Source organism: Dipteris shenzhenensis, chromosome 15, assembly GCF_047967505.1.
Source record: "Dipteris shenzhenensis isolate YYH24624 ecotype China chromosome 15, Dip_SZ_1.0, whole genome shotgun sequence".
Lineage (NCBI taxonomy): Eukaryota > Viridiplantae > Streptophyta > Polypodiopsida > Gleicheniales > Dipteridaceae > Dipteris > Dipteris shenzhenensis.
In genome coordinates this window covers 5,937,957-5,959,050 of record NC_141610.1, presented here as the reverse complement: position 1 = coordinate 5,959,050, position 21,094 = coordinate 5,937,957, and the positions used below count along the sequence as shown (strand labels likewise).

General features: G+C 40.5%; 1 protein-coding gene across 2 annotated transcripts; it reads left to right on the top strand.

Annotated features, from left to right (window-relative positions):
• Positions 1–14,966: 14,966 nt before the first annotated feature.
• Positions 14,967–18,393, top strand: LOC147893256 (leucine aminopeptidase-like). 2 transcript variants are annotated; one of them, XR_015542213.1, is made up of 5 exons: positions 14,967–16,646; positions 16,743–16,976; positions 17,061–17,387; positions 17,536–17,880; positions 18,072–18,393. XR_015542213.1 is itself a non-coding variant. In XM_087385659.1 (4 exons), the coding sequence occupies exons 1-4, from the start codon at positions 15,678–15,680 to the stop codon at positions 17,827–17,829; spliced, it is 1,824 nt and encodes a 607-aa protein (XP_087241785.1). In that variant the 5' UTR covers positions 14,968–15,677; the 3' UTR covers positions 17,830–18,392. The 2 variants fall into 2 exon arrangements, 1 of the variants encoding a protein (XP_087241785.1); XM_087385659.1 differs by having other exon boundaries at positions 14,968–16,646; positions 17,536–18,392.
• The last annotated feature ends 2,701 nt before the right edge of the window (positions 18,394–21,094 follow it).

Here is a 21,094-nt window from a genome sequence, read left to right as displayed (position 1 = left end):
GTAGGTAAGTACTTTTGACGTATCTATCTTTGTTGTTAATGTCAAGTCTTCTTTATTTTCTTGTGCAAGTGTTTAGTGCATTAGAGGCTAGTTCTAGTCTCTACTCTCATGTTGATCTCATCAAGTTGCTAAGTTAGTGATGCAGCTTACAACTAAGCAAGCTTGGGTAGCATAGATTGGAATCAGTGCATTTGAGGCTAGTCTCATGTTTATCCCTTATGAGTCTTGATCAAATTGCTAAGTTATCGACTCATCTTATGCCTAGGCAAGCTTGGGTAGCATTAGACTGGAATTAGGTGGAGGCTATCCCTCATGCCATCTCTGTAGCTTCCCAACCCTCTAGCCATCACTAGAGACAACACCTCTTAGTGAGACATCATCTACTCCTATAAGATGATGCCATCATCATCATCGTCTACTCCTATAAGATGATGTCATCATCATCATCGTCATTGTGGAGAGGACTATGTCACCGTTGAGGATATCCATGTAAGTCAAGAGCTAGTCTAGGCATACAACCTCCTAGTGGATGAGAGATGCCCCGCCATGAAAAAAGTAGCAAGCCTAGAGCTCCTATTTATATGAGGATAGCTATCAACATTGGGGATAGTTGTGCCCTAAACAATGCCTTAGACAACATTTTGAGCACCTAATCCTTGAGAGTCCATCATATTTTGTGGATTATATGGGATGGATCATCAAGGATAATGGTAAAAAACATGTCACCTCATGTATGCACGACAAATCATGTATGTTCTGTTTGACCATGGTACCTTAAAGGATTGGCATCATCATGCCATTGAAAATAAAGATTATGTCATAGGCACATTATGTAAGGTGTTCTTTCAGCCAAAGCACATGGATTTTGATCGCTTCACATGGATTTTCATTGCAGGTGGATGGTTAAGAGGGCTCAAAACTCCTAGGATTGGAACAAGGCAAGAAAAGAGTTTTGAGAGAACCTCAACAAGTGGAGGTAGCAACAATAAGTAGCACATATTCACCATAAGACCATCCCATTTTAGGAGTGATGGCAAGGGTGGCTTTGATGCATATTTTGTATCTTTATCGCTTGTTTTCTTTGCAATTATTGCATTTAGTTTTAGCTTTGCTTGTTATGCTAGTCTCTCATGGATAATTTCTTGTTGATTGCAACAATATGCACATGCATTTAGGCATAACACCAATAACCTCTTTGATAGAATTGAATAAGAGGGAGTAGAGCTTGATTGGTTTTTAGGAGATGAGGTAAGTTTCTCCCTCTTGCTTCTTAAACCACTTTCTTTTAATTGTAATAATGTTACTCATGTTACATGTATCCTACAACAAAGTGGGTAGTGATGTAGAGAATGGAGAGATGAGGGCTAGGATGAGGGCTCCTCCTAGTCTGATGATAGGTGCTATGATGTAGTACATTTGTACATTTTTATATCCTCTTTTTAGGATGAGAGTATCATTTGCATCCCATTCAAGGCGTTTTTGCAATACATGTCACCTTATCGTTTATTGTAGGACTATGATTTGTATTTACCTTGAGAAGTGTCTTGTAAAACATGTTGTTTTCTATTCTCACCTTTTATATATCACGCAGCATTGTGCTCGATGTTGATACCAATAGTCTAATATTATTAGAAATACCAATGTCTTCATGTTGGTATTGCATTCGGTGATGACCGATCACAATACCAACTTAATACTAATAATTTTTAAAATTAAATTAGCATCATGAAATGATGTCAAGAATTGACATTTATACCAGCGGGCTAGCATCGATTCAAATATTGGCATCAATGCCAACATTTTCAAAGTTGAGAAACAATCATTCCCTACAAATTTTAGCAGCATTTATGTCAAGAGTTAGACAATACCTTGTAGTGTCTAGAGGTACAAAAGTACGATTAGCATCCATGGATTAGCTCATAGTTCTCGATATTTCATAGCTTAACACCTCCATATTTTATACCTTTAAAAATAGAGCATCAGTCTAATTTGACTTAGAGCAAATACTATATAGCAAATCACAGATTAGAGCTTGGAGCATATATTACTCAAGTCATATTAACAGTTCATTCAACCATGACTCCTTAAAAAGAAAGTTCAAGTATGTACCAAGTCCAAAACATTAAAATATTTCTTTGAGACACATTGCATCACTTAGGTTAATCACATGAGAGGATCCAAACTTGTTTGGCACACTAAGACTTAGTAATGTGTACTCTTATATGTCAAAAGACCTAGTCCAAATTGAAGATAGAAGATGGACCTTGTAAGAGTAATGTGTACTCCTACAAGTCAAAAGACCTAGTCCAAATTGAACTTAGATGATGGTCCTTAAGAGAATTATGATAGGCACTCAGTAATTCCATCTCACACATTCATAAGCAGATGTAGTCTTCATTCCTTGGACCTCTAATGGAGCTAGGAAATCAATAATGGTGGAATACAATGATGCTGGAAAAGGCAATGAAATCTTCTATCTAGGAATGATCGATAAGTTTTCCAACTAGATAATAATGGCCTACACAAATTTACAAACATAATGTATAGGGTCAAATTGGTATTGTTGTATTGCATATTGATTGTAAGACATGAACAAATACCAATTGAGATTTGTGAAAAACCTTCATACTCACTCAGCATATATTGTTCTAATACTATTATTGCTTAGGATCATGGTAGGTTAGTACACTCTCCTCAATTTCGTAGCAATGATGTTATAAAGTCAATTGGGTAGAGCAAAAGTGACATATAAATTCTTGACCAACTTGGCATAAGAAGATATCCATACCACCAACAATGGATCTTTCTATTTGGCATTGTGTATAGACAGGATCCTGACTGTCAAAGGATGAATCTCCTCACATAGTTGAGGTTTTAATGTTTTGATGTATCTATCAAATAACTGAATGAAATTGCAAGTATTGACCATGCTAAAAACAATACTATGCATTGTGATGTTTTCTTGATGTGGAATCGCACTCAAGCAAAGCTAGCATATGAATAATGATTTAAAATGATAAACATTATGTAATTGATACAATACATTGATCAGCAAAGTATAGCCACTTCGTGGTTAGTGTTGTAGATATTATTTTGTAAATGTGAATCCACATGATGATTTTATGATGTGGATTAGGATTCATGGAGAGTCAACAATTGAATACTATATGAATTGCATTAAACAGTATGTATATGTATGTAGAACATTGCATTGATCGAATCACTATAGCAATGTATTATATATTAGTGTTTTGTATTGTATAGTTTGATATTATTTTGTAAATACATGCATATGTGTCCACACATGCACACATGCGTGTGTGCGCACGCGAACACACACAAAGATTTATTTATAATTAAGCATGTATTTTTTGAATGCCAAATTTTAACTAATAGTTTAAATGTCATTAAAGGGCACTGACACAAGAATCACAAGCGAGGCATAAAGGCATGAGATAGAACATATGAAAACGAAGAGTACATGTCTAGCACTAAGGCATTGATTTGACTCATGAAGCTACACTCATATTTGTTCCTAATATCTACCCTTTTTAGATTGCCACTTGGATTTTGTTAAGAGATATGGGAACTATTTACAAAGGCACGTGCATTCATACAACAAAAACTAAATGTTAACATTTTTTGTTCTATGATAAAATATAGAGTGAACTATTTTGTTGAGCTAACATGATTAGCAAATGAAACACAAAAGTTATTGTACTTTTCCTTAAGCACAATTCTAGATGTTGATATTTCCATAAAGATAACTACTCTAGAAAATGGTACACATGTTGATATTTCCATAAAGATAACTACTCTAGAAAATGGTACACATGGACCACATGCCCTCGTATAGCTCAATAGTTACAAAGGGGATAATCTTGAAATCTCAAGGTGCTTTTATAAAATAGTCATGTATCTTTTTCTAGGTGAACACAAGATTTAATTTGTGTTTTGTGAGGAGAAGGCCTACTTTGTGTCTTGTGAGGAGAAAGTATGATATCATTGATTCTAACTTTTATTTCCAATGTTATAATAAGTCAAGAAAAAGGACTTTAAGCAAGAAGACAAAAAGCACATGAAGATGCAAGTATTTTGCAATGAGAGCCTTATCCAAATAGCTAGGCTCAATAGATAAACATTGGCCACGCTTGCATGTATAAATATGTAATGACAAAGAAGACAAGACATAAAAACTAATGAATGGTAAAGAAAAGGCAACTCTTTGGAAGTAGATAAGGCATTTCTAAAAAGTATGTACTTTTTTGGGACTTGTGCAGATAGCAATACCATGTGTGATAAGTAATAAGAGGCTTTACGATATGATACTCACCCTATTGGGCCCCTTGTGTTCCCGTTTCAAGATTTTGTGATATCTCATATCTACTATCTCGTGCATAATAATGAGGACAACTATAAAAGCATCAAATAAATTATATGTTCATTTGTTGAACTATAAGGTGATGTTGGTGGCTCACCATACTGTATGACATGGCCTATAACTATGAATGTTTCATAATACTTTGGTGATTCCATGACTTAAATCTATGAATATGATATTATACTTGATAATGATAATATGGCAACTTACTTTCAAAAATAGCTTTCAAATCACAAGGAACAAAATATTGTACTCATAACTTTCAATGGAGATCTAGGAGGCCCCTGAAAAATATGCAACCATGTCATATGTGTTCACAACATGAGGGACATTCCTAAGGTCATTTCTCATAAGAAGTTTACATACATGAGGTGTAGGGGGTGTAACTATTCAATTTGGAAAGAGAAAATATAAGCTACTAGTGTGAAAGTGACTAAAAAACCAAATTTGGATAGAGTTCTCTTTACATCGCATCATATGGGCCCCTCTATCCTTCCCCCACTCCTTGACAAATGAAGGTGGAGATGAGATCGCACAAAATAAATGGACTTCAACCATTACTAGTTTATATGTGAGTTTATGAGATTTGATGAAATAGTCTCAACTTCCAAATTGTGTAAATTTTCAATTGTGTAGCTCTACAAATTGGCATTTAGCCTCCAAATCACCTCTCTAGTGACATATATATAATTTTTAACATTTGGCTTATTCTTTCATATTATAAGTAAACCCAACCCATGCTTTTCAAGGTAGATCTAAAAAAAGGAATACGTCATTGCAAAATGCATGCCTGTTGTATTTTGGCAGAACACGTTTGAGAAGTTGACGTGACATAAGATTGTGTATTCCTTCACTTTTGTCATGGGAAACAGATGTAATTAGATGAAGGGACTTCAGATATAGTTGGGTAGAATTCATCAAAACTTGTGCCTCTTTCCTAAGCCTTAGTAAATTTGATTTGTGTAGGTTGTGGTACTATGAAAAGGGAGGGAAGACAATTGAATAAAATATCATTGCTTTGAGGAGCAATTACAAATAAAGAGCAAACCTTTATGGATAACATACCACACATAAAGGACAATGTTGAGGAGGAAAGACTCAATTATGCTTTACACAATAATGTATTATATGGCCAATGAATTACTAAAATCGGGGGGGGGGGGTTGCAAGCACTTGGAGGCCCCTCATTTGCCATTGTTGAACAATTTGCACAAGTGGGGCAAGGGCATGGACAGGGATGGAATGGTACATAAAAGCATAGAAGGACAAATACGGAGATGAATGAATGAAAAAAAAAAAACGAAATGCTTAAGCGATCGTAATAAAATAGTTAATTGCATATGTGGACGATAAATACGACACAAGGTGGGCGGGAGCTGTAGTTGTGTCAGCGAAATGGTGTTAGCTAGCAAGTGAAATAATTGTAAACAAATACCGTAGAAGCAGACGCAAAACGCGAATACGGACTCTGGCAACCGACTTGGGCCGGCGGGTGGGTGGACAAGAGCTTTGGAATTTGGATATTGAAGATCACGCACGACTCTACCCACATGTGTGTGCGTAAGTGGACAAGGGAATCAAGGGCAGCGATGGCCTTCAAAGTACCCCCCCACGGGGCTATAAACGCTTGCGTGGAAAACGGACTTCGCTGCACAGGACCGTCCGTATCATCAAAACGGGCCTCCTCTCATTCCTTCACCTTATTAACATATATCACCTCGACCCACTTCATGCAAACAGGAGTTTCGGGCCTTTAAAACGTAATTTTTCTTAGCCCAAAAGTAAAGAGGAAACAAATAATGTCTTGGTCTACCTCTTATGAGTATCTCTAAGATTGGCCTTCCATCAGAGCATCCAACTAGGCTTTACCTTCAAGACTTTGGGAGGATCGTTAGTAAGGACGGCCCGGTGATTAGTCAAGCTATCCTGGATGTAGTTAGGAACCTGCGGGTTGTGTAGGTTGGTTGTTCGCAGTGTGGGCCCTGGGTAATATCCCCTCTTGCTAAGGGCCAATTTTTGTAGGGTCGACTAACCCCCCCCTTTTTTATTAATATACTACAACCTTTTTTATTAAAAAAACTATTTTTTGCTTCTATCCACTAATCACTCCTACGATGTTTCTTATTAATTAGTGTATCGCGGCATTTATTCCCAATTAAGGTAGTGTTTCATTCTCAATTATTCATCGTGGATAGTCTGCGCTACACCTCTCCCTCCCTGCACATCTACCTCTCCAACCTTCTGGCCTCTGCCTCTCCTCCCCTCCAGCCTCTCCATCGCTGGGCCTGCTCATCTGCCCTACCCTCCCTCATTGAGCCTCAGATTCTCCAGAGTCCATCCTCTCCATCACTCCTCGCCTTTGCCTTACCTCCCTCTTATACCTACTCAAGGTGGTCAAAACTTTCTGGAATCTGAAACTCCTCAAACCTAGTCAAATCATGCTTACCTTAATTTGCTGAAATCGTGCCCCCTTCTCAAAGCTTTCCTTAATCTACCATGCGATCCCTCCTCCCGCCCGAAGTAACCAATTAATAGGGCCAAAAACCTCACTGGAGGGCCTATTTAAAAAAAGTACACTTGCGAATTTAGTGAACTCTTTAAAAACGACGATCGCAGGTCCTATTTGGCAAAGAAATAGATGAATAGAGGGAAAGGTCTATATTGTCACAGATCGCTATGCAAGTGATAATAGGACAGAACTATTGCGCAGCATGAGATGTAGGATTGAACAGGATACAGAGAACTTGCACACCAAGGAGAGAAAGACAAGTCTAATAGCGAGGATGAGAACGGAAAAACAAAGGAAAAAGCACCTTGATCTTAGTGAAGCGCGCTCCTATAATTCTCTACAACTCAAACCATTAGATCTTCATAAACATCAACACTTATAATTAGGACACATGGCTTAATGAGGGCTCATAAAAGGAAAACTTCCCTCTAGGCCTCCTACCGCACTTGGAACTTAGAATCCAATTCTCTAAGGTGAACCTAATGAAGTGGTAAATATCTCTATAGTCCCTTCCAAAAACTAGCATGCATTTAAACTAGAGTAGAACACTAGATGCCATTAAGAAAACTAGCATGCTTTTAGATTAGAGTAGAACACTAGATGCCATTAAGAAAGCATAAACACAAGAAAAAAATAGAGAATAACATATCACCAAAAGACAGGAGATTATAGCTTTTTAAATGGCTTTTGACCCCATTTTGTCATGGAGCACATGACGATTGTCTTAAAATTGCACTGAAGTCCTACCATTTTATGATTTTTTAAAAAGGAAAAAAAATAATGAGTAAAAATATGGACAGAGATACGACACAGGGTCGTTTAGGACCCAATCCTCCTTACAAATGTCAGGGGTGGTGTTTTATTATTCTCTTAGTAATGCGTAAACATTTGTACCTTTTGGGAATTGAAGCCCAACAAATACATGAATCCTTAAGGCTATGGTCACAAGAGCTCATAATTCATTGTTGGTCACAACCTATATAATATTGTGACATGGACTACAACCTTATGAATTATCATACTTTGATCTCGCATCCGAGTTGGCTATGTTTGATGCTAATTCTGAATCTTCCCTTGCATTAAGAGCATGCATCAAAAGAGAGGAATGTTGTAAGAATTTAGATTGCATAAAGTATATCTAGGGCAAGGAAAGAAATTAAAAATATTATTATAATAATCTATAGCATAATTATTATAACCACACATAGTGTGGGCAGGGAGGCAACACACTTTCTTCCCTAAAGAATTACAATCCGAGAGAACGGGCCCTTCCTTATGTATCGAGATTAAGGCTCATGAATGGATGAGATGCTGACATATTACCAATCTATAGCATAATTATTATAACCACACATAGTGTGGGCAGGGAGGCGGCACACTTTCTTCCCCAAAGAATTACAATCCGAGAGAACGGGCCCTTCCTTATGTATCGAGATTGAGAACATCAAGAATATTAGCATCAAGTAGTATCGCGATTGAGGCTCATGAATGGATGAGATACTGACATATTACCTAGATATCAATAGTCATATTCGTATTGCATGTCAAAAAATCAATATCTTGCACGCCCCAAGCACGTAGATCTCTTTCACTTTCTGCGAACACGCGGGTCCTCAAGGAGATCATCCTTCCCAAAGTTTGAGGAGTCTCAACTATCCATCCACTCATTGCTCCCACACATCATGCAACTATGATAGAATTCAGTCTTTCATTGCCAACGTCTCCCTCTAGGCTCCCAAAACTATCTCCAAGCTACAAGCACCCAAAAATATTCAAGTTAATCACAAAATTGAAGGCAGTCTCCTATAGAGCACAACCTCTCATTGCTTCGGGTGGGGGGACGAATTCCCTTGCAATAATTGAGGAGTTGCTCTATGACATTTATCATCACTTCCATATCTCTATGTTGGATAAATTTGGGTTTCCTCGAGTGGAATCTTGTCTTCGAGCAAGAATAAAACAAATAGCTCGTCATGGTGTTCCCCAGAGGCAGTCTTCATTGGAAAGCTTTTGAATTGCCACTCAATGGGACAAACAAAGTTTGAGACGAGAATGTTCACAACCTTGACCTGCTTTTGGCCCAATATACTGAGGGTCTAGATTTCAATTTTTAGCTTTTCTATTTCTTGCTGTAGCACGGCCTCTGACACCATGAAGGAAAATTTTTCGTTTCAAATACGATTGGTGCCCCCTTGCTTGTTTATGTGGGTTGTGTGTTCCACATACGGGGCATCGATGCCACGACCTAGGCTTGCATCATGCTGAAATGCCTAACGTCCTTGAGCTCGGTCGACATGGTAGAGATTTCAAGCATAGATGCACCTCCATGCTTGTTGCAATGATGATTCTCTGCCTATCACACAAAGAATACTCAAATTACATACAGAAGATGGAAGTTACAAAGAACATTTACTACAAGGTCCAACAATAATGGTTGAACTAGTGGACTAGTAAAACACTCACCTTGTGGAAGAAAAAGAATGTGATTCATGGTGCAAAGTGATCAGCTTGCGAAGGAGAAGGTCAAAATCAAAATAAGATGGAGTTGAAGTTGTTGCTCATTAAATGAGCAACTTTTCGAAAAAGCCTCACCAACTTAGGCTTCATCCACCCAAAGTCCATATCATAAGCTGGGAACCTCGATGAACTTGCCACCACCATGCATTCGGGGCTGTTTCCAAGCTTAAATGACTATTCCTCATCTCTAACCAATGCGTGTGCATCAACCGTGGACCATCTCGTTATTGATACACTTTATTGCATCTCAGATTCATGAAGCAGTTTTCTTTCATTAGCCCCTACTATGGTTACAACCAGAGTCCGTTGAAGAGCATTGCTGAAGTAGGAATCTAGAAGTGGTGGCACTATTCGTGCTCTACAATCGGTTGGTAATAGAGCAAACATTGTCTCTTCTAGCATTTCCAAGAGTGTGCTGCAGGGGATTCGAAAGTTGAGAACAGGATGCCAATCTCATGGTAGGCCTTTGTTTTCAACTTCTTGATTGCATCTGCACTGAGATGGAATACTCTCTCCTCAAGCTTCTTATTAGGCTTTTCAACAAGGTCGGCTAAACTATTAGGCATTGCCACAAATAGGAGTCATGCTTTCTCCAGGGAGACGTTCTCTAGTTTTAGAGCCATCCTATTATGCAAAGGATGGTTGGACATTCCCATGGCTCAATTGCAACCTTGTAAGACCTTGTGAAATTCAGCAAGACTTGATTCTTGACAAGCAGCCTTACGTCCTCTAGTGTCTCTATTAAGTTTTTCTTAAAGGTAATTGATGAATTATTCCTTTAGCTTGGCATGGGGCTGGTAAAAGTCTTGAAACTATTGCCACTAGACAACACTCATGATTGTGAGCAAACTACGCTTCCTCAAATTCCCTCTCTCTATGTGCTCAAGTGGTATTGAGGTTGTTGAGTCTAGACAATGATTGATTTCCTTCTCAAATTTTAATGTTCACGTCACTTGAAGGAAAGCATGGTAGTTTGATAGATCAAAACACAGACAATCTCTCTGTGCACAATCGCCATTGCCAAGACAATTCCCCTCTTTTTGATCTCCATTCCAAGCTCCCTTGCCCTCCTCACCATGTGTGTTGCCATCTTTCACACTCCTAGGACCTCTAGATATCTCAAAACCACCATAAAGTCCCAAAATGGAGGGCTTATCAACAATTACGTGGTTCTCGCTAACTCTAACGACTAGCCACCCCTTAAAAGTTTCTTTAAACATGCAACATGTTAAGGACTATACACATGCATCCCACACACCCAAGTCTGCTAACTCAGGAACATGGATCACAAGATCCTAAACATAACATATAATTCACGATGTGTCAGTGAACTAACAGAGATACCATAATATCATTAAGCATCATTTGTGAGAGGTGTATTGATTGTACAAAAGACTTGACTACCTAGTCAAAGATACTCAATGGTTTTCTATGTTCAACGATATAGCTATAAAATAGGTAGAGGAATTTGGCCTCTCTCTAGTTCAACATTTCACCTGATTCATCTACAAGCTGCATGTTGAATGTCCAAGTTTAAGATGATTCACAAAACTTGACAATTGCATATAAGGAATTAGGGTGTACTTGTCTTGTTGCATTAAGGTACATCACCAACATGAACAAGCCCACATGATCATCTCAACAATCTGTTATAACTAGATGCAATCTTCATCAATGGCCTATGAGCTGCAAGCATGGTTTACCCAAGAAGAGGGTATCTCTATGGTAGTCATCAAGGCTATGAGGTCATCACAAAACTTCTCATAGATGTGTGGGAGAACTTGATTACTGTTATCCCCACTCATTCCAATTTAGCGCTAGACTAATCCACCATCATGCTTAGAGAAGCATTGAATTTGGAAAATGCATGTTGCACTAATGGGGCGGTTGATGTTCAGAAAGTTGTCTCTAGTGTGATAAAGAGTTGAATAGAAATCGATGGGCCTTCCAAGAGTTTGTTGCCTTTGCTAACAAGATGGTAGACCAAGGCTTCTCGACCATGTTTGCATAAAATATACAACATCAATATGCTAAAATGTGGATCCAAATTGGACTCTAGATAGACAATCTCTACATGCATGCTTGCTTTAGCTTGCTTTGCAATCTTGCAAGGTTCTTTCTATAAGTATTAAGAGCTCTCTAGTTATGTTGTTTGAGTACCGCATTAGCAATATGTGAGTACTAACCCTATTGGTCAAGATGATGTTGCCCAACCATCACCCATCCTACCAATCTACTCAATGCTTGTCTTTCCATTGCTTCATCATCATTCACCAACCTAGATGGTGTTTTTGCAACTCTAACCATTTGCATCTGCATGCTCCTTGTGTCTCATGAAGCTAGCTCTTCCCAGAGTGTAATTATTGTGTCTCTAACCCCCTACATCTGAATGCTTCTTCTATCACATCTTCCTCTATCCCAAGATGATATTTCTCCATCATAGCATCTATGGATATCCCGAAGCATGCCTATCTCTATAAATTCCACCTCTCATGCATGTCCTCATCCTCTCACTCACAACTGTCCTCATCCTCTCACTCTCTCTCATCCAAGCTTGATCTATGACGTAATTGAATGTAGGTTTTTCCTTGTAAGAAATGAGAAAGACAAGGGTTATGCATTCCCCCTTGGTATTGCTCAAGGTGTTAAAGCTCAATATGCAAAGTGATGGTCATATAGAGTAATTCTAATGTTGTACCCACCGCAAGGGGTTATCTTAACTGTTGCTCTTTGTGTCCATGGATACAGCAAACCTTGGGTCCATCATCTCCCCCTTGTAGTCTCAAGAATGCAAATGAAGCAATCTAGGTATGTCCTATTCTCCACACTCCACACTCCAGAATCCACAATTGAAATAGCTCTCTATAGGTGTTTGTCTCATTGCCTTATGGTCGGTGCAAGTCATGGTCCAGGTGTAATCTCTAGCCATTACACTCTCCTCGTGCCAACATACCCCATGATAAGGCTAGGACTAGAAGTCATTACATGCGCCACTAGACACTAGATCATGTCTTGCCATAATTGCCTATTATGAATCTATCTTCCTTGCCTATGGTTCACTCATGCACTTTATGCTTTCTTTTTACCAACATGCAAAACCCATTCAACACCATGGTTATGGTTGTGAAAAATTTATAGGGACTTTATGCCATAATGATATCCCCCCTAGTGTTAAAACCCTAGTCATTTGCCTCAAAACAAAATTGGTTTTTTAATATTTAACAACAAGCCTCCTTTTGGTATGTTCACACATCCTCAAAGGTTCCGTATTAATTTATGACATACCTTGCTCATAAAGGTCTATAATCAATGGGGATTAAGTCTCCATATCAAAGCAAAATCCATTTCCATGCCTAATGTCTTTACTTGCCCATGATGATACGTACATGAGTAACAATTGTCTTGCTTAGGCATCTACAACACCTTTTGTCTTAAAGCAACATGGGGAGGATTTTGGCTTCAAACATTGCATTTTTTGGGGGGAGAGGAAACAACCCCTCCTTTTGGTATGTTCACACATCCCCAAAGGTTCCAAGACATGAAAGTAACAATATTAGTTTTTCGACATATCTTGCTCATGGTTGGCATATATTAAGTCTCCATGTCAAGTCTAAATACCTCAAAGCCAAAATTCATTCCTAGGCACATGTCATTACTTTCCCATGATAGGTGTGATCCAACAATTCACGATAGCAACATTTGCTCATGCTTCTATGCCACCTTTGTTGCAATATAATCTAGGTTGTAGATTTACAAGTCAACCAATGATCCAGATCTCGATGTACTTGAAAACACCTCCATGGTCCTTCAACATTCTGATATTGGCTACAAGAAACCCTATCAATACCTTAAATTTCACACACCATGGGGTTTTGGCCTCTCTTCATGGATTGTTTTTTTTTTCTTGAAGGATCCTAACCATTGTTCTTGTTAACGCTCCCTTAAATTTCGTTAGCTCTAATTGTTTTTTAGCAAAGCACATCAAAGATTTTGGCTATAATATGGCTATCATTTGGGCCCTCCTTCTAGGCAATACTGTTGGAATTTGTTGCTTATTTAGTTCTTCAATAGTATATTTACTTATTAACTTCCATGGAAATCTTTTGTATGAGAGATGGTGATAGAGAACATCTATTGGTGGCCATCATTTGGCAAATACCATTGGCTTGTGACCTCATTTCTTAATTCTCAATATTCTTTAGGATCTTCCTTGTGAGATAATTACATGTGTCAAAAACCCACCTTTAGTATAAAGTATCAAAATAGATGGGATTTTATTAGCACCACCTGGCTAGAGGGTAGTCCTTTAGTGATTTTTGGAAAATATTTGCTGGTTAGTCTATTGTTTTAGATTGGAATTTTCAGGTGAGACCCATCCCTTGGAACTAGTGCAAATGAGGGTGAGGCTAGCTTGCACTTTTCTAGGGCATGCTACAAAATGCTACAAACCGAGGCTAGCTTGCACTTATTGTGCTTGCAGATATCAACAGGTGTCAACAAGGCTTGGGTAGTCTTGAATGATGTATTTGTCTTCTTAAAGTCTTTAAATGGAAGCTCAAGTTAGTGAATATCGAAGAGTGTACCAGACGTTGCACATAGGCTCTTGCTTTCGCATATCCCTACATAAGTCTCTCTCTCTCTCTCTCTCTCTCTCTCTCAGCATGTGCATCCTCCTCCACTATTGCTTGCAAGTACTTTGCTATGCTCTCACTTCTTACTCATGCATACTTCTCTCTCTCTCTCTCTCTCTCTCTCTCTCTCTCTCTCTCTCTCTAGCTTGCCTCCCCTGAACAAACACATTCCTAAAGATTATTGCTTCGGCCATGCTCTCCTCCTCAACCCCTCATCACCCTTTTAGTTTTGTTAGGCTGACAGCTTTGAAACACTGGTCTTTACCTCTCCACTCCTTGTTGGTATCATCAACTTCCTCTTGTTTTTGCAATGGAGAGAGAGCGAGAGAGAGAGAGAGAGAGAGAGAGAGAGAGAGAGAGAGTTTAGAAAGTATGTTTGGGCTTAAATTCTAATTGAGTTCAAGTAATTTGCATGAGTTTGATGTCTGCATAACACGTACAAAGAGCTAATTAGAATCTCAAAGCATTTTGATTGCCGTTCATAAATTTGCTCTTGGTTATGTGTGATCTGTAGGGCAATAGGGTCTTATTATGAAGGGACTTGGGGAAGGGCCGGCGATGATTGGAGGAGCTGTCAAATTTAGGCGACTATCAGCTGGCCTGTGGCTGTGCTGGCCAGAAGTATGCGTAACGTGCCTTTTTTACACCAGCACCTTCACTGCTTCAGTTACTTGCTCTCTCATATAAACTATACATAATACAATACCCGCCCTTTCTTACCCGAATCCCGATGCTACAAGCCCACACAAAGCCCTTGGAAGCGGCTGCGCATCCTTTGGCATTCCCCATGTGGGCGCTCTTCAACACAGGCAGCAGTCGGGACTGGATAAGCTCCCGGTCAATTCGGGCAGTCAAGGGCGCGGGAGAGGGGGAGGGGGAAGGCAGCTTTTGGGCAAGCAACAAGATCATCGATGATGTATTTGTATATAAATAGAGCCCCCTCAGAACCGTCAAAAAGCAGTTACAGCCCAATGCCCATGTTTCCAGTGTTAAAAAGCTTCAGCTCGGCATTGCATCCCTTTTGATACTCTCTCTCGGGCAAGAAGCTTTGAGGAGATGATGTATATTATTAATAGAGCGCTCTCAGAAAGCTCAAAGGTGGAAGCTATGGCTTGTAATTAGCCAGAGCTTAAATCCACTGTCGAAGAAGAAGCCATAGCTAGTGAAGCTTCAGCTGAGCTTTGCAAGCAGTGCAATCCATCAGAGCTTACTCCTTTGCTTGAAGATTTGAGCTTCATCCCTGCTTCTTCACCCATCAAAGCTTCTGATCCCTGCTTCTTCCTCTGTCTTGACCTTCACCCTGCCATGAGAGCTTGATCCCTGCTACTTCCTCCGTCCCAAAAGCCTTTTCTTGAGCTTCACCCTGCCATGAAAGCTTGATCCCTACTCCTTCCTCCATCAGAAAGCCTTGTCTTGAGCTTCACCCTGCCATGAAAGCTAGATCCCTGCTCCTTCCTCCATCACAACAGCCTTATTTTGCGCTTCACCCTGCCATGAAAGCTTGATCCCCTGCTTCTTCCAGTAGTTTGAATCAAGCTTCAACGAATCAACTGCGTATGTTCCCAGCTTCCAAGCACGCCATACGCTGCTGCATCGATCGTCCTCAAGCTCGAGCCAAAGGGAAGAATTTTGATCTGCCATGGCTCCCGTCGATCCGCATTCCTTCACAGACTCCGCTCACCCTCTCACCAAGGGTGTCGATCTTGCCCTCTTCCTGGATTTCGACTCCCAAACCATCTTAGGTTCTTGCACCTTGCACCTCTCTCATCCCCACTCTGGTGACCTCTTCCTCGACACCCGCTCTCTCCACATCTCCTCCGCCTTCGATGCCTCTGGCAACCCCCTCCCCTTCTCCCTCCACCCCCCCCACCCCATCAAAGGCTCCCTCCTCTGTGTTTCCCTCTCCAACCACTCTAAACTCTCCATCTCCTTCTCTACTGACCCCTCTGCCTCCGCTCTCCAGTGGCTCCAACCCCCCCAAACCGCAGGCAAATCTCTCCCTTACGTCTTCACTCAATGCCATGCCATCCACGCCCGGTCCATCTTCCCCTGCCAAGACACCCCTCTCGCCCGTATCCAATACTCTGCCAGAATCAATGTCCCCAAGGACATGCGGGTGGTGATGTCCGCTGCCAACATGGGTCGCTCTGCTCCCTCTGTCGGGGAGGCCAGCGGTGCTTGCGACGATAGCAAGTGGCTTGCGGAGGGCCGTGTGGTCGAATACTTTCTCATGCAGCAGTCCATTCCGCCGTATCTCTTCGCTATGGCAGCAGGTGACATTGCGTATGCGGATTTGAGTCCTCGATCCAGAGTTTACGCTGAGCCTTCTGAATTGCAGGCAGCGGCGAACGAGTTTTCTGGGACGGAGGCTATGGTGCAGCAGGGAGAGGCGCTCTTCGGACCATACGAGTGGGAGAGATTCGATCTCCTTGTGATGCCACCGAGTTTCCCTTATGGAGGTATGGAGAATCCAAGAATGGTTTTCTTGACGCCCACTGTCATCGTCGGGGATAAAAGTGGAGTGCAGGTTGTGGCACACGAGCTTGCGCACAGTTGGACGGGCAATCTGATCACGAATGCTTCAAACGACGATTTCTGGCTTAACGAGGTGAGTCATTACAAATCTTGCGGGGTGAGGTACTTTTGTGCTACCTGGTCTCTGCGCGAGCGGAAGACACGTCCTTAACATTATGAACGTATGCAGGGTTTCACAACTTACGCGGAGAGGCGAATCGTGGAAGCTTTGGAGGGAAAAGAACGCGCTTCCCTGCACGTCGGGCTCGGTTGGAGTGGGCTGAAGGAAGAGATGGAGAGGTTCAAAGACAGGCCTGAGTTCACAAAGCTGAAGACAAATCAAGAAGGGGTTGATCCCGACGAAGTGTACTCTCGAGTGCCGTACGAGAAGGGCTTTCACTTCCTGTGGCGCCTGGAAGCAGAGGTATGTATAATTAACGTTTCCGTGTCATTTCAACGGCCTTGATGCCTGACTTTATTCGTTAAGTGTATGTTCGTGCCTTTTTAGGTTGGTCGATCTGCCTTCGATGAGTTCTTGAAGAAGTACATCTCAAAGTTCAGATTCACATCCATCAGCACTGAGACTTTCATGGTCTTTTTAAAGGAGTATTTCCCTGGTATAGACAAAAAAACAGACTTACATGCATGGGTGTACGAGCCAGGATTACCAGCAGATGCCTTAGAACCCACATCAGCTATTCTTCAGAGAGTTCTGACGCTAGCAGGGGGTTTTAGCTCAGGACAAAGGTTGACTGATGAAGATTTCAACTCCTGGCAAGCGTTAGAATGGCAAATCTATCTGGAGAATCTGCCCAGAAAGCTTGGAACAGAACAAGTTAGTACCATCTTTCTGCCCCTCTCCTCCCCCTCCCCCCCAGTTAGTGTATGTCCAGGGATTATTTCTTGTGTACTGCACCGTTCAACTGGAATGCAACCCCATTGGTGATTTTAAGTCTAAGGACATTGTACTTTGTAATGTGCAGGTGCGGGAGCTTGAGGAAAGGTTTCATTTCTCTGAGAACAAGAACTGGGAGATTCGGGTTGCTTTCCTGACTATTGCTGCTTTCTCTGGCTATGAGCCTTGCTTCCCAGCCATCCAGAATGCCCTGCATGAAGTTGGAAGAATGAAATATTTAAGACCATTATACTCGGGATTGCTGCAAAGCACACCCGAGGCCAAGGAACTTTCCAAACGGGTTTTTGCAGAGGCAAGGTCTACGTATCACCCCATTGCCCAGTCTGTTGTGCAGGGGTTGTTGCAAAAGCTTGATCCGTAAAAGCCTCATTGCAAAAGTTAGATCAGTAAAGCCTAATTTTGGAGTAGGATGGTAAAGCTTTTCTCACACCCCCTCCCCTCCTCAGTCAAGGGGCTGGACTTGTCTCTTAGCATTTTCTAAATGCGTGCGACAGTGAAGCTTTTTCAGGTTGACCTGGCAAGTAGGAAGGTGCATGAGAGTTTTTTGCAGGTTTTGAAGGAGGAATGGTTGCAAAGGTTGATTATTTTGTATGTATGTTGTAGAACTACTTTTATACAGAAAGGGAGACCAGAGGTGTTTGGGAGTGTTGCCATTGGAAGGTCTTCCCACACCCCCTTCAGGGGCATCGCTTTTTAAGGAAATGCAAATACAGGATATAGTGGCCTCTTGTGGCAAGGCTTTCACCCTCAGATCATGAGGCGAACAAACTTAAATATTTACGGATGATGAGGCTTTCACCCTCAGATCATGAGGCTACTTAAATATTTACCAATTCTGTATCCGGAGTCTTTTCTGTTTCTAAGACCTCATACGAAAGAATTCTCCTCTGAACAGTTTGATTTGAATACTACGATCAGCACTCTCTTTGTGGTCTTGAGAGGATACAGATGCTGGCATGTGTGTCTCAACTGCTTTTAAATTAGGTGTAGAATGAATGCTGAATTTAAGTAAAAGCACTTGTATTCTTAGAAAAGTAGGCTTTTGAAGATTGAAGGTATGCTAGCGCCAATAACGTCATATTGTCAGCCTGCCTTGTTTTGAACATTTCCCATTCCAGGGATGCCAAACTCTGAAGCCTTTTGGAGATGAGTATATCATTATATAACAAGAAGGCAAGATAATCTAAATCCTGCGCATATAGACAATCATGTAGAAATATATTTAGCCAGAGAGGGATCACCAAATACTCGAAGATTATGGTCCTTCCATAGAGTCCATAGCACCCTATAGCAAGCCCAATAAAAAAGTAGATCATATCCATGCTTCCTTACTTGATAATAACCAAACAACTACAATCGCTTGTCAAAGCAAGCACTACAAAAACGAGCCTGAAGCCTTTGCCGGAGCGCGAGCAAGAAATCATAAGATTCTAGGCATTGCCAAAAGAGATGTGACAGACTCTTGTGAGGATAGACATCGGCAACAAGTGGCAAGGGCAATTTGATGACGAGCCAAAAGTAGTCCAAATGGGAGAACTCCAAGTAAAACATGCCACAAGATGAATTAGTGCCAAAGCGATTCATTTCAAGCAATATCATAAAGCAAGATCTCAAGTCTCTTTGTGAGTATAGGTCTCAATCTTATAACCTAATTGAAGTTGATTTTATGCTTTAATAGTTTAACTCTTCATCATATTTGCACTTAGGTTGCTTCCACATTAGATTAGTATTGTATCATTACAGGATTAGTGTCCATTTAGGTAGTCCTCTCATTAGTAGGAGAGCTTGATCTGTGCTTTCACATGGTATTAAAGGTTAGCTCTAGCTCTTCTATATTAGTTTTAGATATAGTAGAGTGTTCTTTGTGAGTTCATTTTGGTTGAGAAATTTCCATCCATTTCTATTTTGAGAGGTGTTGAGAATTTTCATTTATCCTTTTCTCTATCTGAGAGAGAGGTTCCATTTTCCATACTTTCAGTGAGTTATTATCATTCTTGTGAGAGATTTTTAGGAAAGAGAGAATTTGAGAGAACTTTCATCTACTCAGTGTGAGAAAATTCCATCCTAGTTGGGTATTCTTAGGAGGCCCCACTCCCAAGAATTCTCGAATGACCTAAGGCTCAAAGTTATACAGGATATTATCTTGAGAGATATAAATAGACGCTAAAAGGTCCTAGGATAGCCCACCTAGCATCCTATTCCTTTACTAAATAGCAAAGCTAGGGGGATGTTAGCAATGAACTATGGACTTGGAAGCTCCAGCATCAGGCAATCAATGCTACAACCAACAACTTTATCGATGTGATAGACATCTACTAGGTACAATGACACAATGAGAAAAGATAAACAAACCTAGCAAGCAACCTTGCCATTACACAAACCACATCAATGACTTCTACACTCAAGAAATGCTTCATGTCAAATAATTGTAGCACAATGACTTGTGTCAAAACACACAATATCTAGGAAGGAAAAAGGCATGAACCTGTAAGCAGATTCACAAGCAAGACCAATTGCACTATGGAGATGCGGTCTCAACCAAACTTCATCAACTAGGAGAATTCAATGCAAGCAAGAACTAGAGATAAGGCATGCATGTGGCAAAGCACAACGCAAACAAGTAGGAAGGAACTTGCCATGATGGATGCCTACTTAACAATAGCAAGATTCCTTGTGCGGCAAAAAACCTAAAGCAACAATAGAAAGAATGCAATGACAAAGGCAAACTACAACACCAAGTAGCCATGAGCTATGATAGACATAGATCAACAAAGAGACATAGACCTTTGGCAAGCTCTTCCTCATCATTGTTGCTTGTGCTATTTCCATAGCCATGTAGGGAGAATTCACAAACCTTTAGGCTTAAGGTTTCACAACCTATGCCACGTGATAGCTAGGGTTAGATTTCCTTGGTCAAGCTTTTGCCACGTGACAACCTCATCCATAACTACCACGTAAGCATAGTGTGCTTGCTTGGCACAAATTTCACATAACATGTGAACACACATGCATCATTCTGATTCATCACATAGTGCCACATCATCAATTGGACCCTTCTCCTTGATCAAAACTTTAACAAGGCATAGCTTTTAACCCAAAAAGATTTGCAAGGCATGACTTTTAGCCTAAAAAGAATTTGCACTCTCTCCAAAAAGAAAACATGGTTGGCTTTTTGAGCTCTACATGCTTGTTAAGTCAAAACCATTGTTTGAAATTAAACATCGGAAAAGTTGAAAGGATTCCATTGGTAAGACCTTTGCAACAAATGGCAAAACAAAGCATAAATGTACAAATTACTATGATAAGCATGCCAATAGCACATGTGCATGAGATTACCATAGCACAAAACATGGCATCCACACATCATGCATTAAAGGCACATGGAGAATGAAGAATTGCGCATTAAGCTACAAGGAGAATGCCATCAATAGAATGTATTAAACATGCTAGTATGTCAAAGATCTAAGAAATTGGCATGATGAAATTGCTCGAGCTCTTGATAGACAAGGAAAAGGAGATGGACAATAAGCTCCCCCAACTCCAAACCACACATGAGTAGCTCTAGGTTGACTATGACGCACTAGTATAGTGTGGCTATGGGTGACTTAAAGATAGCCCAAGAAACC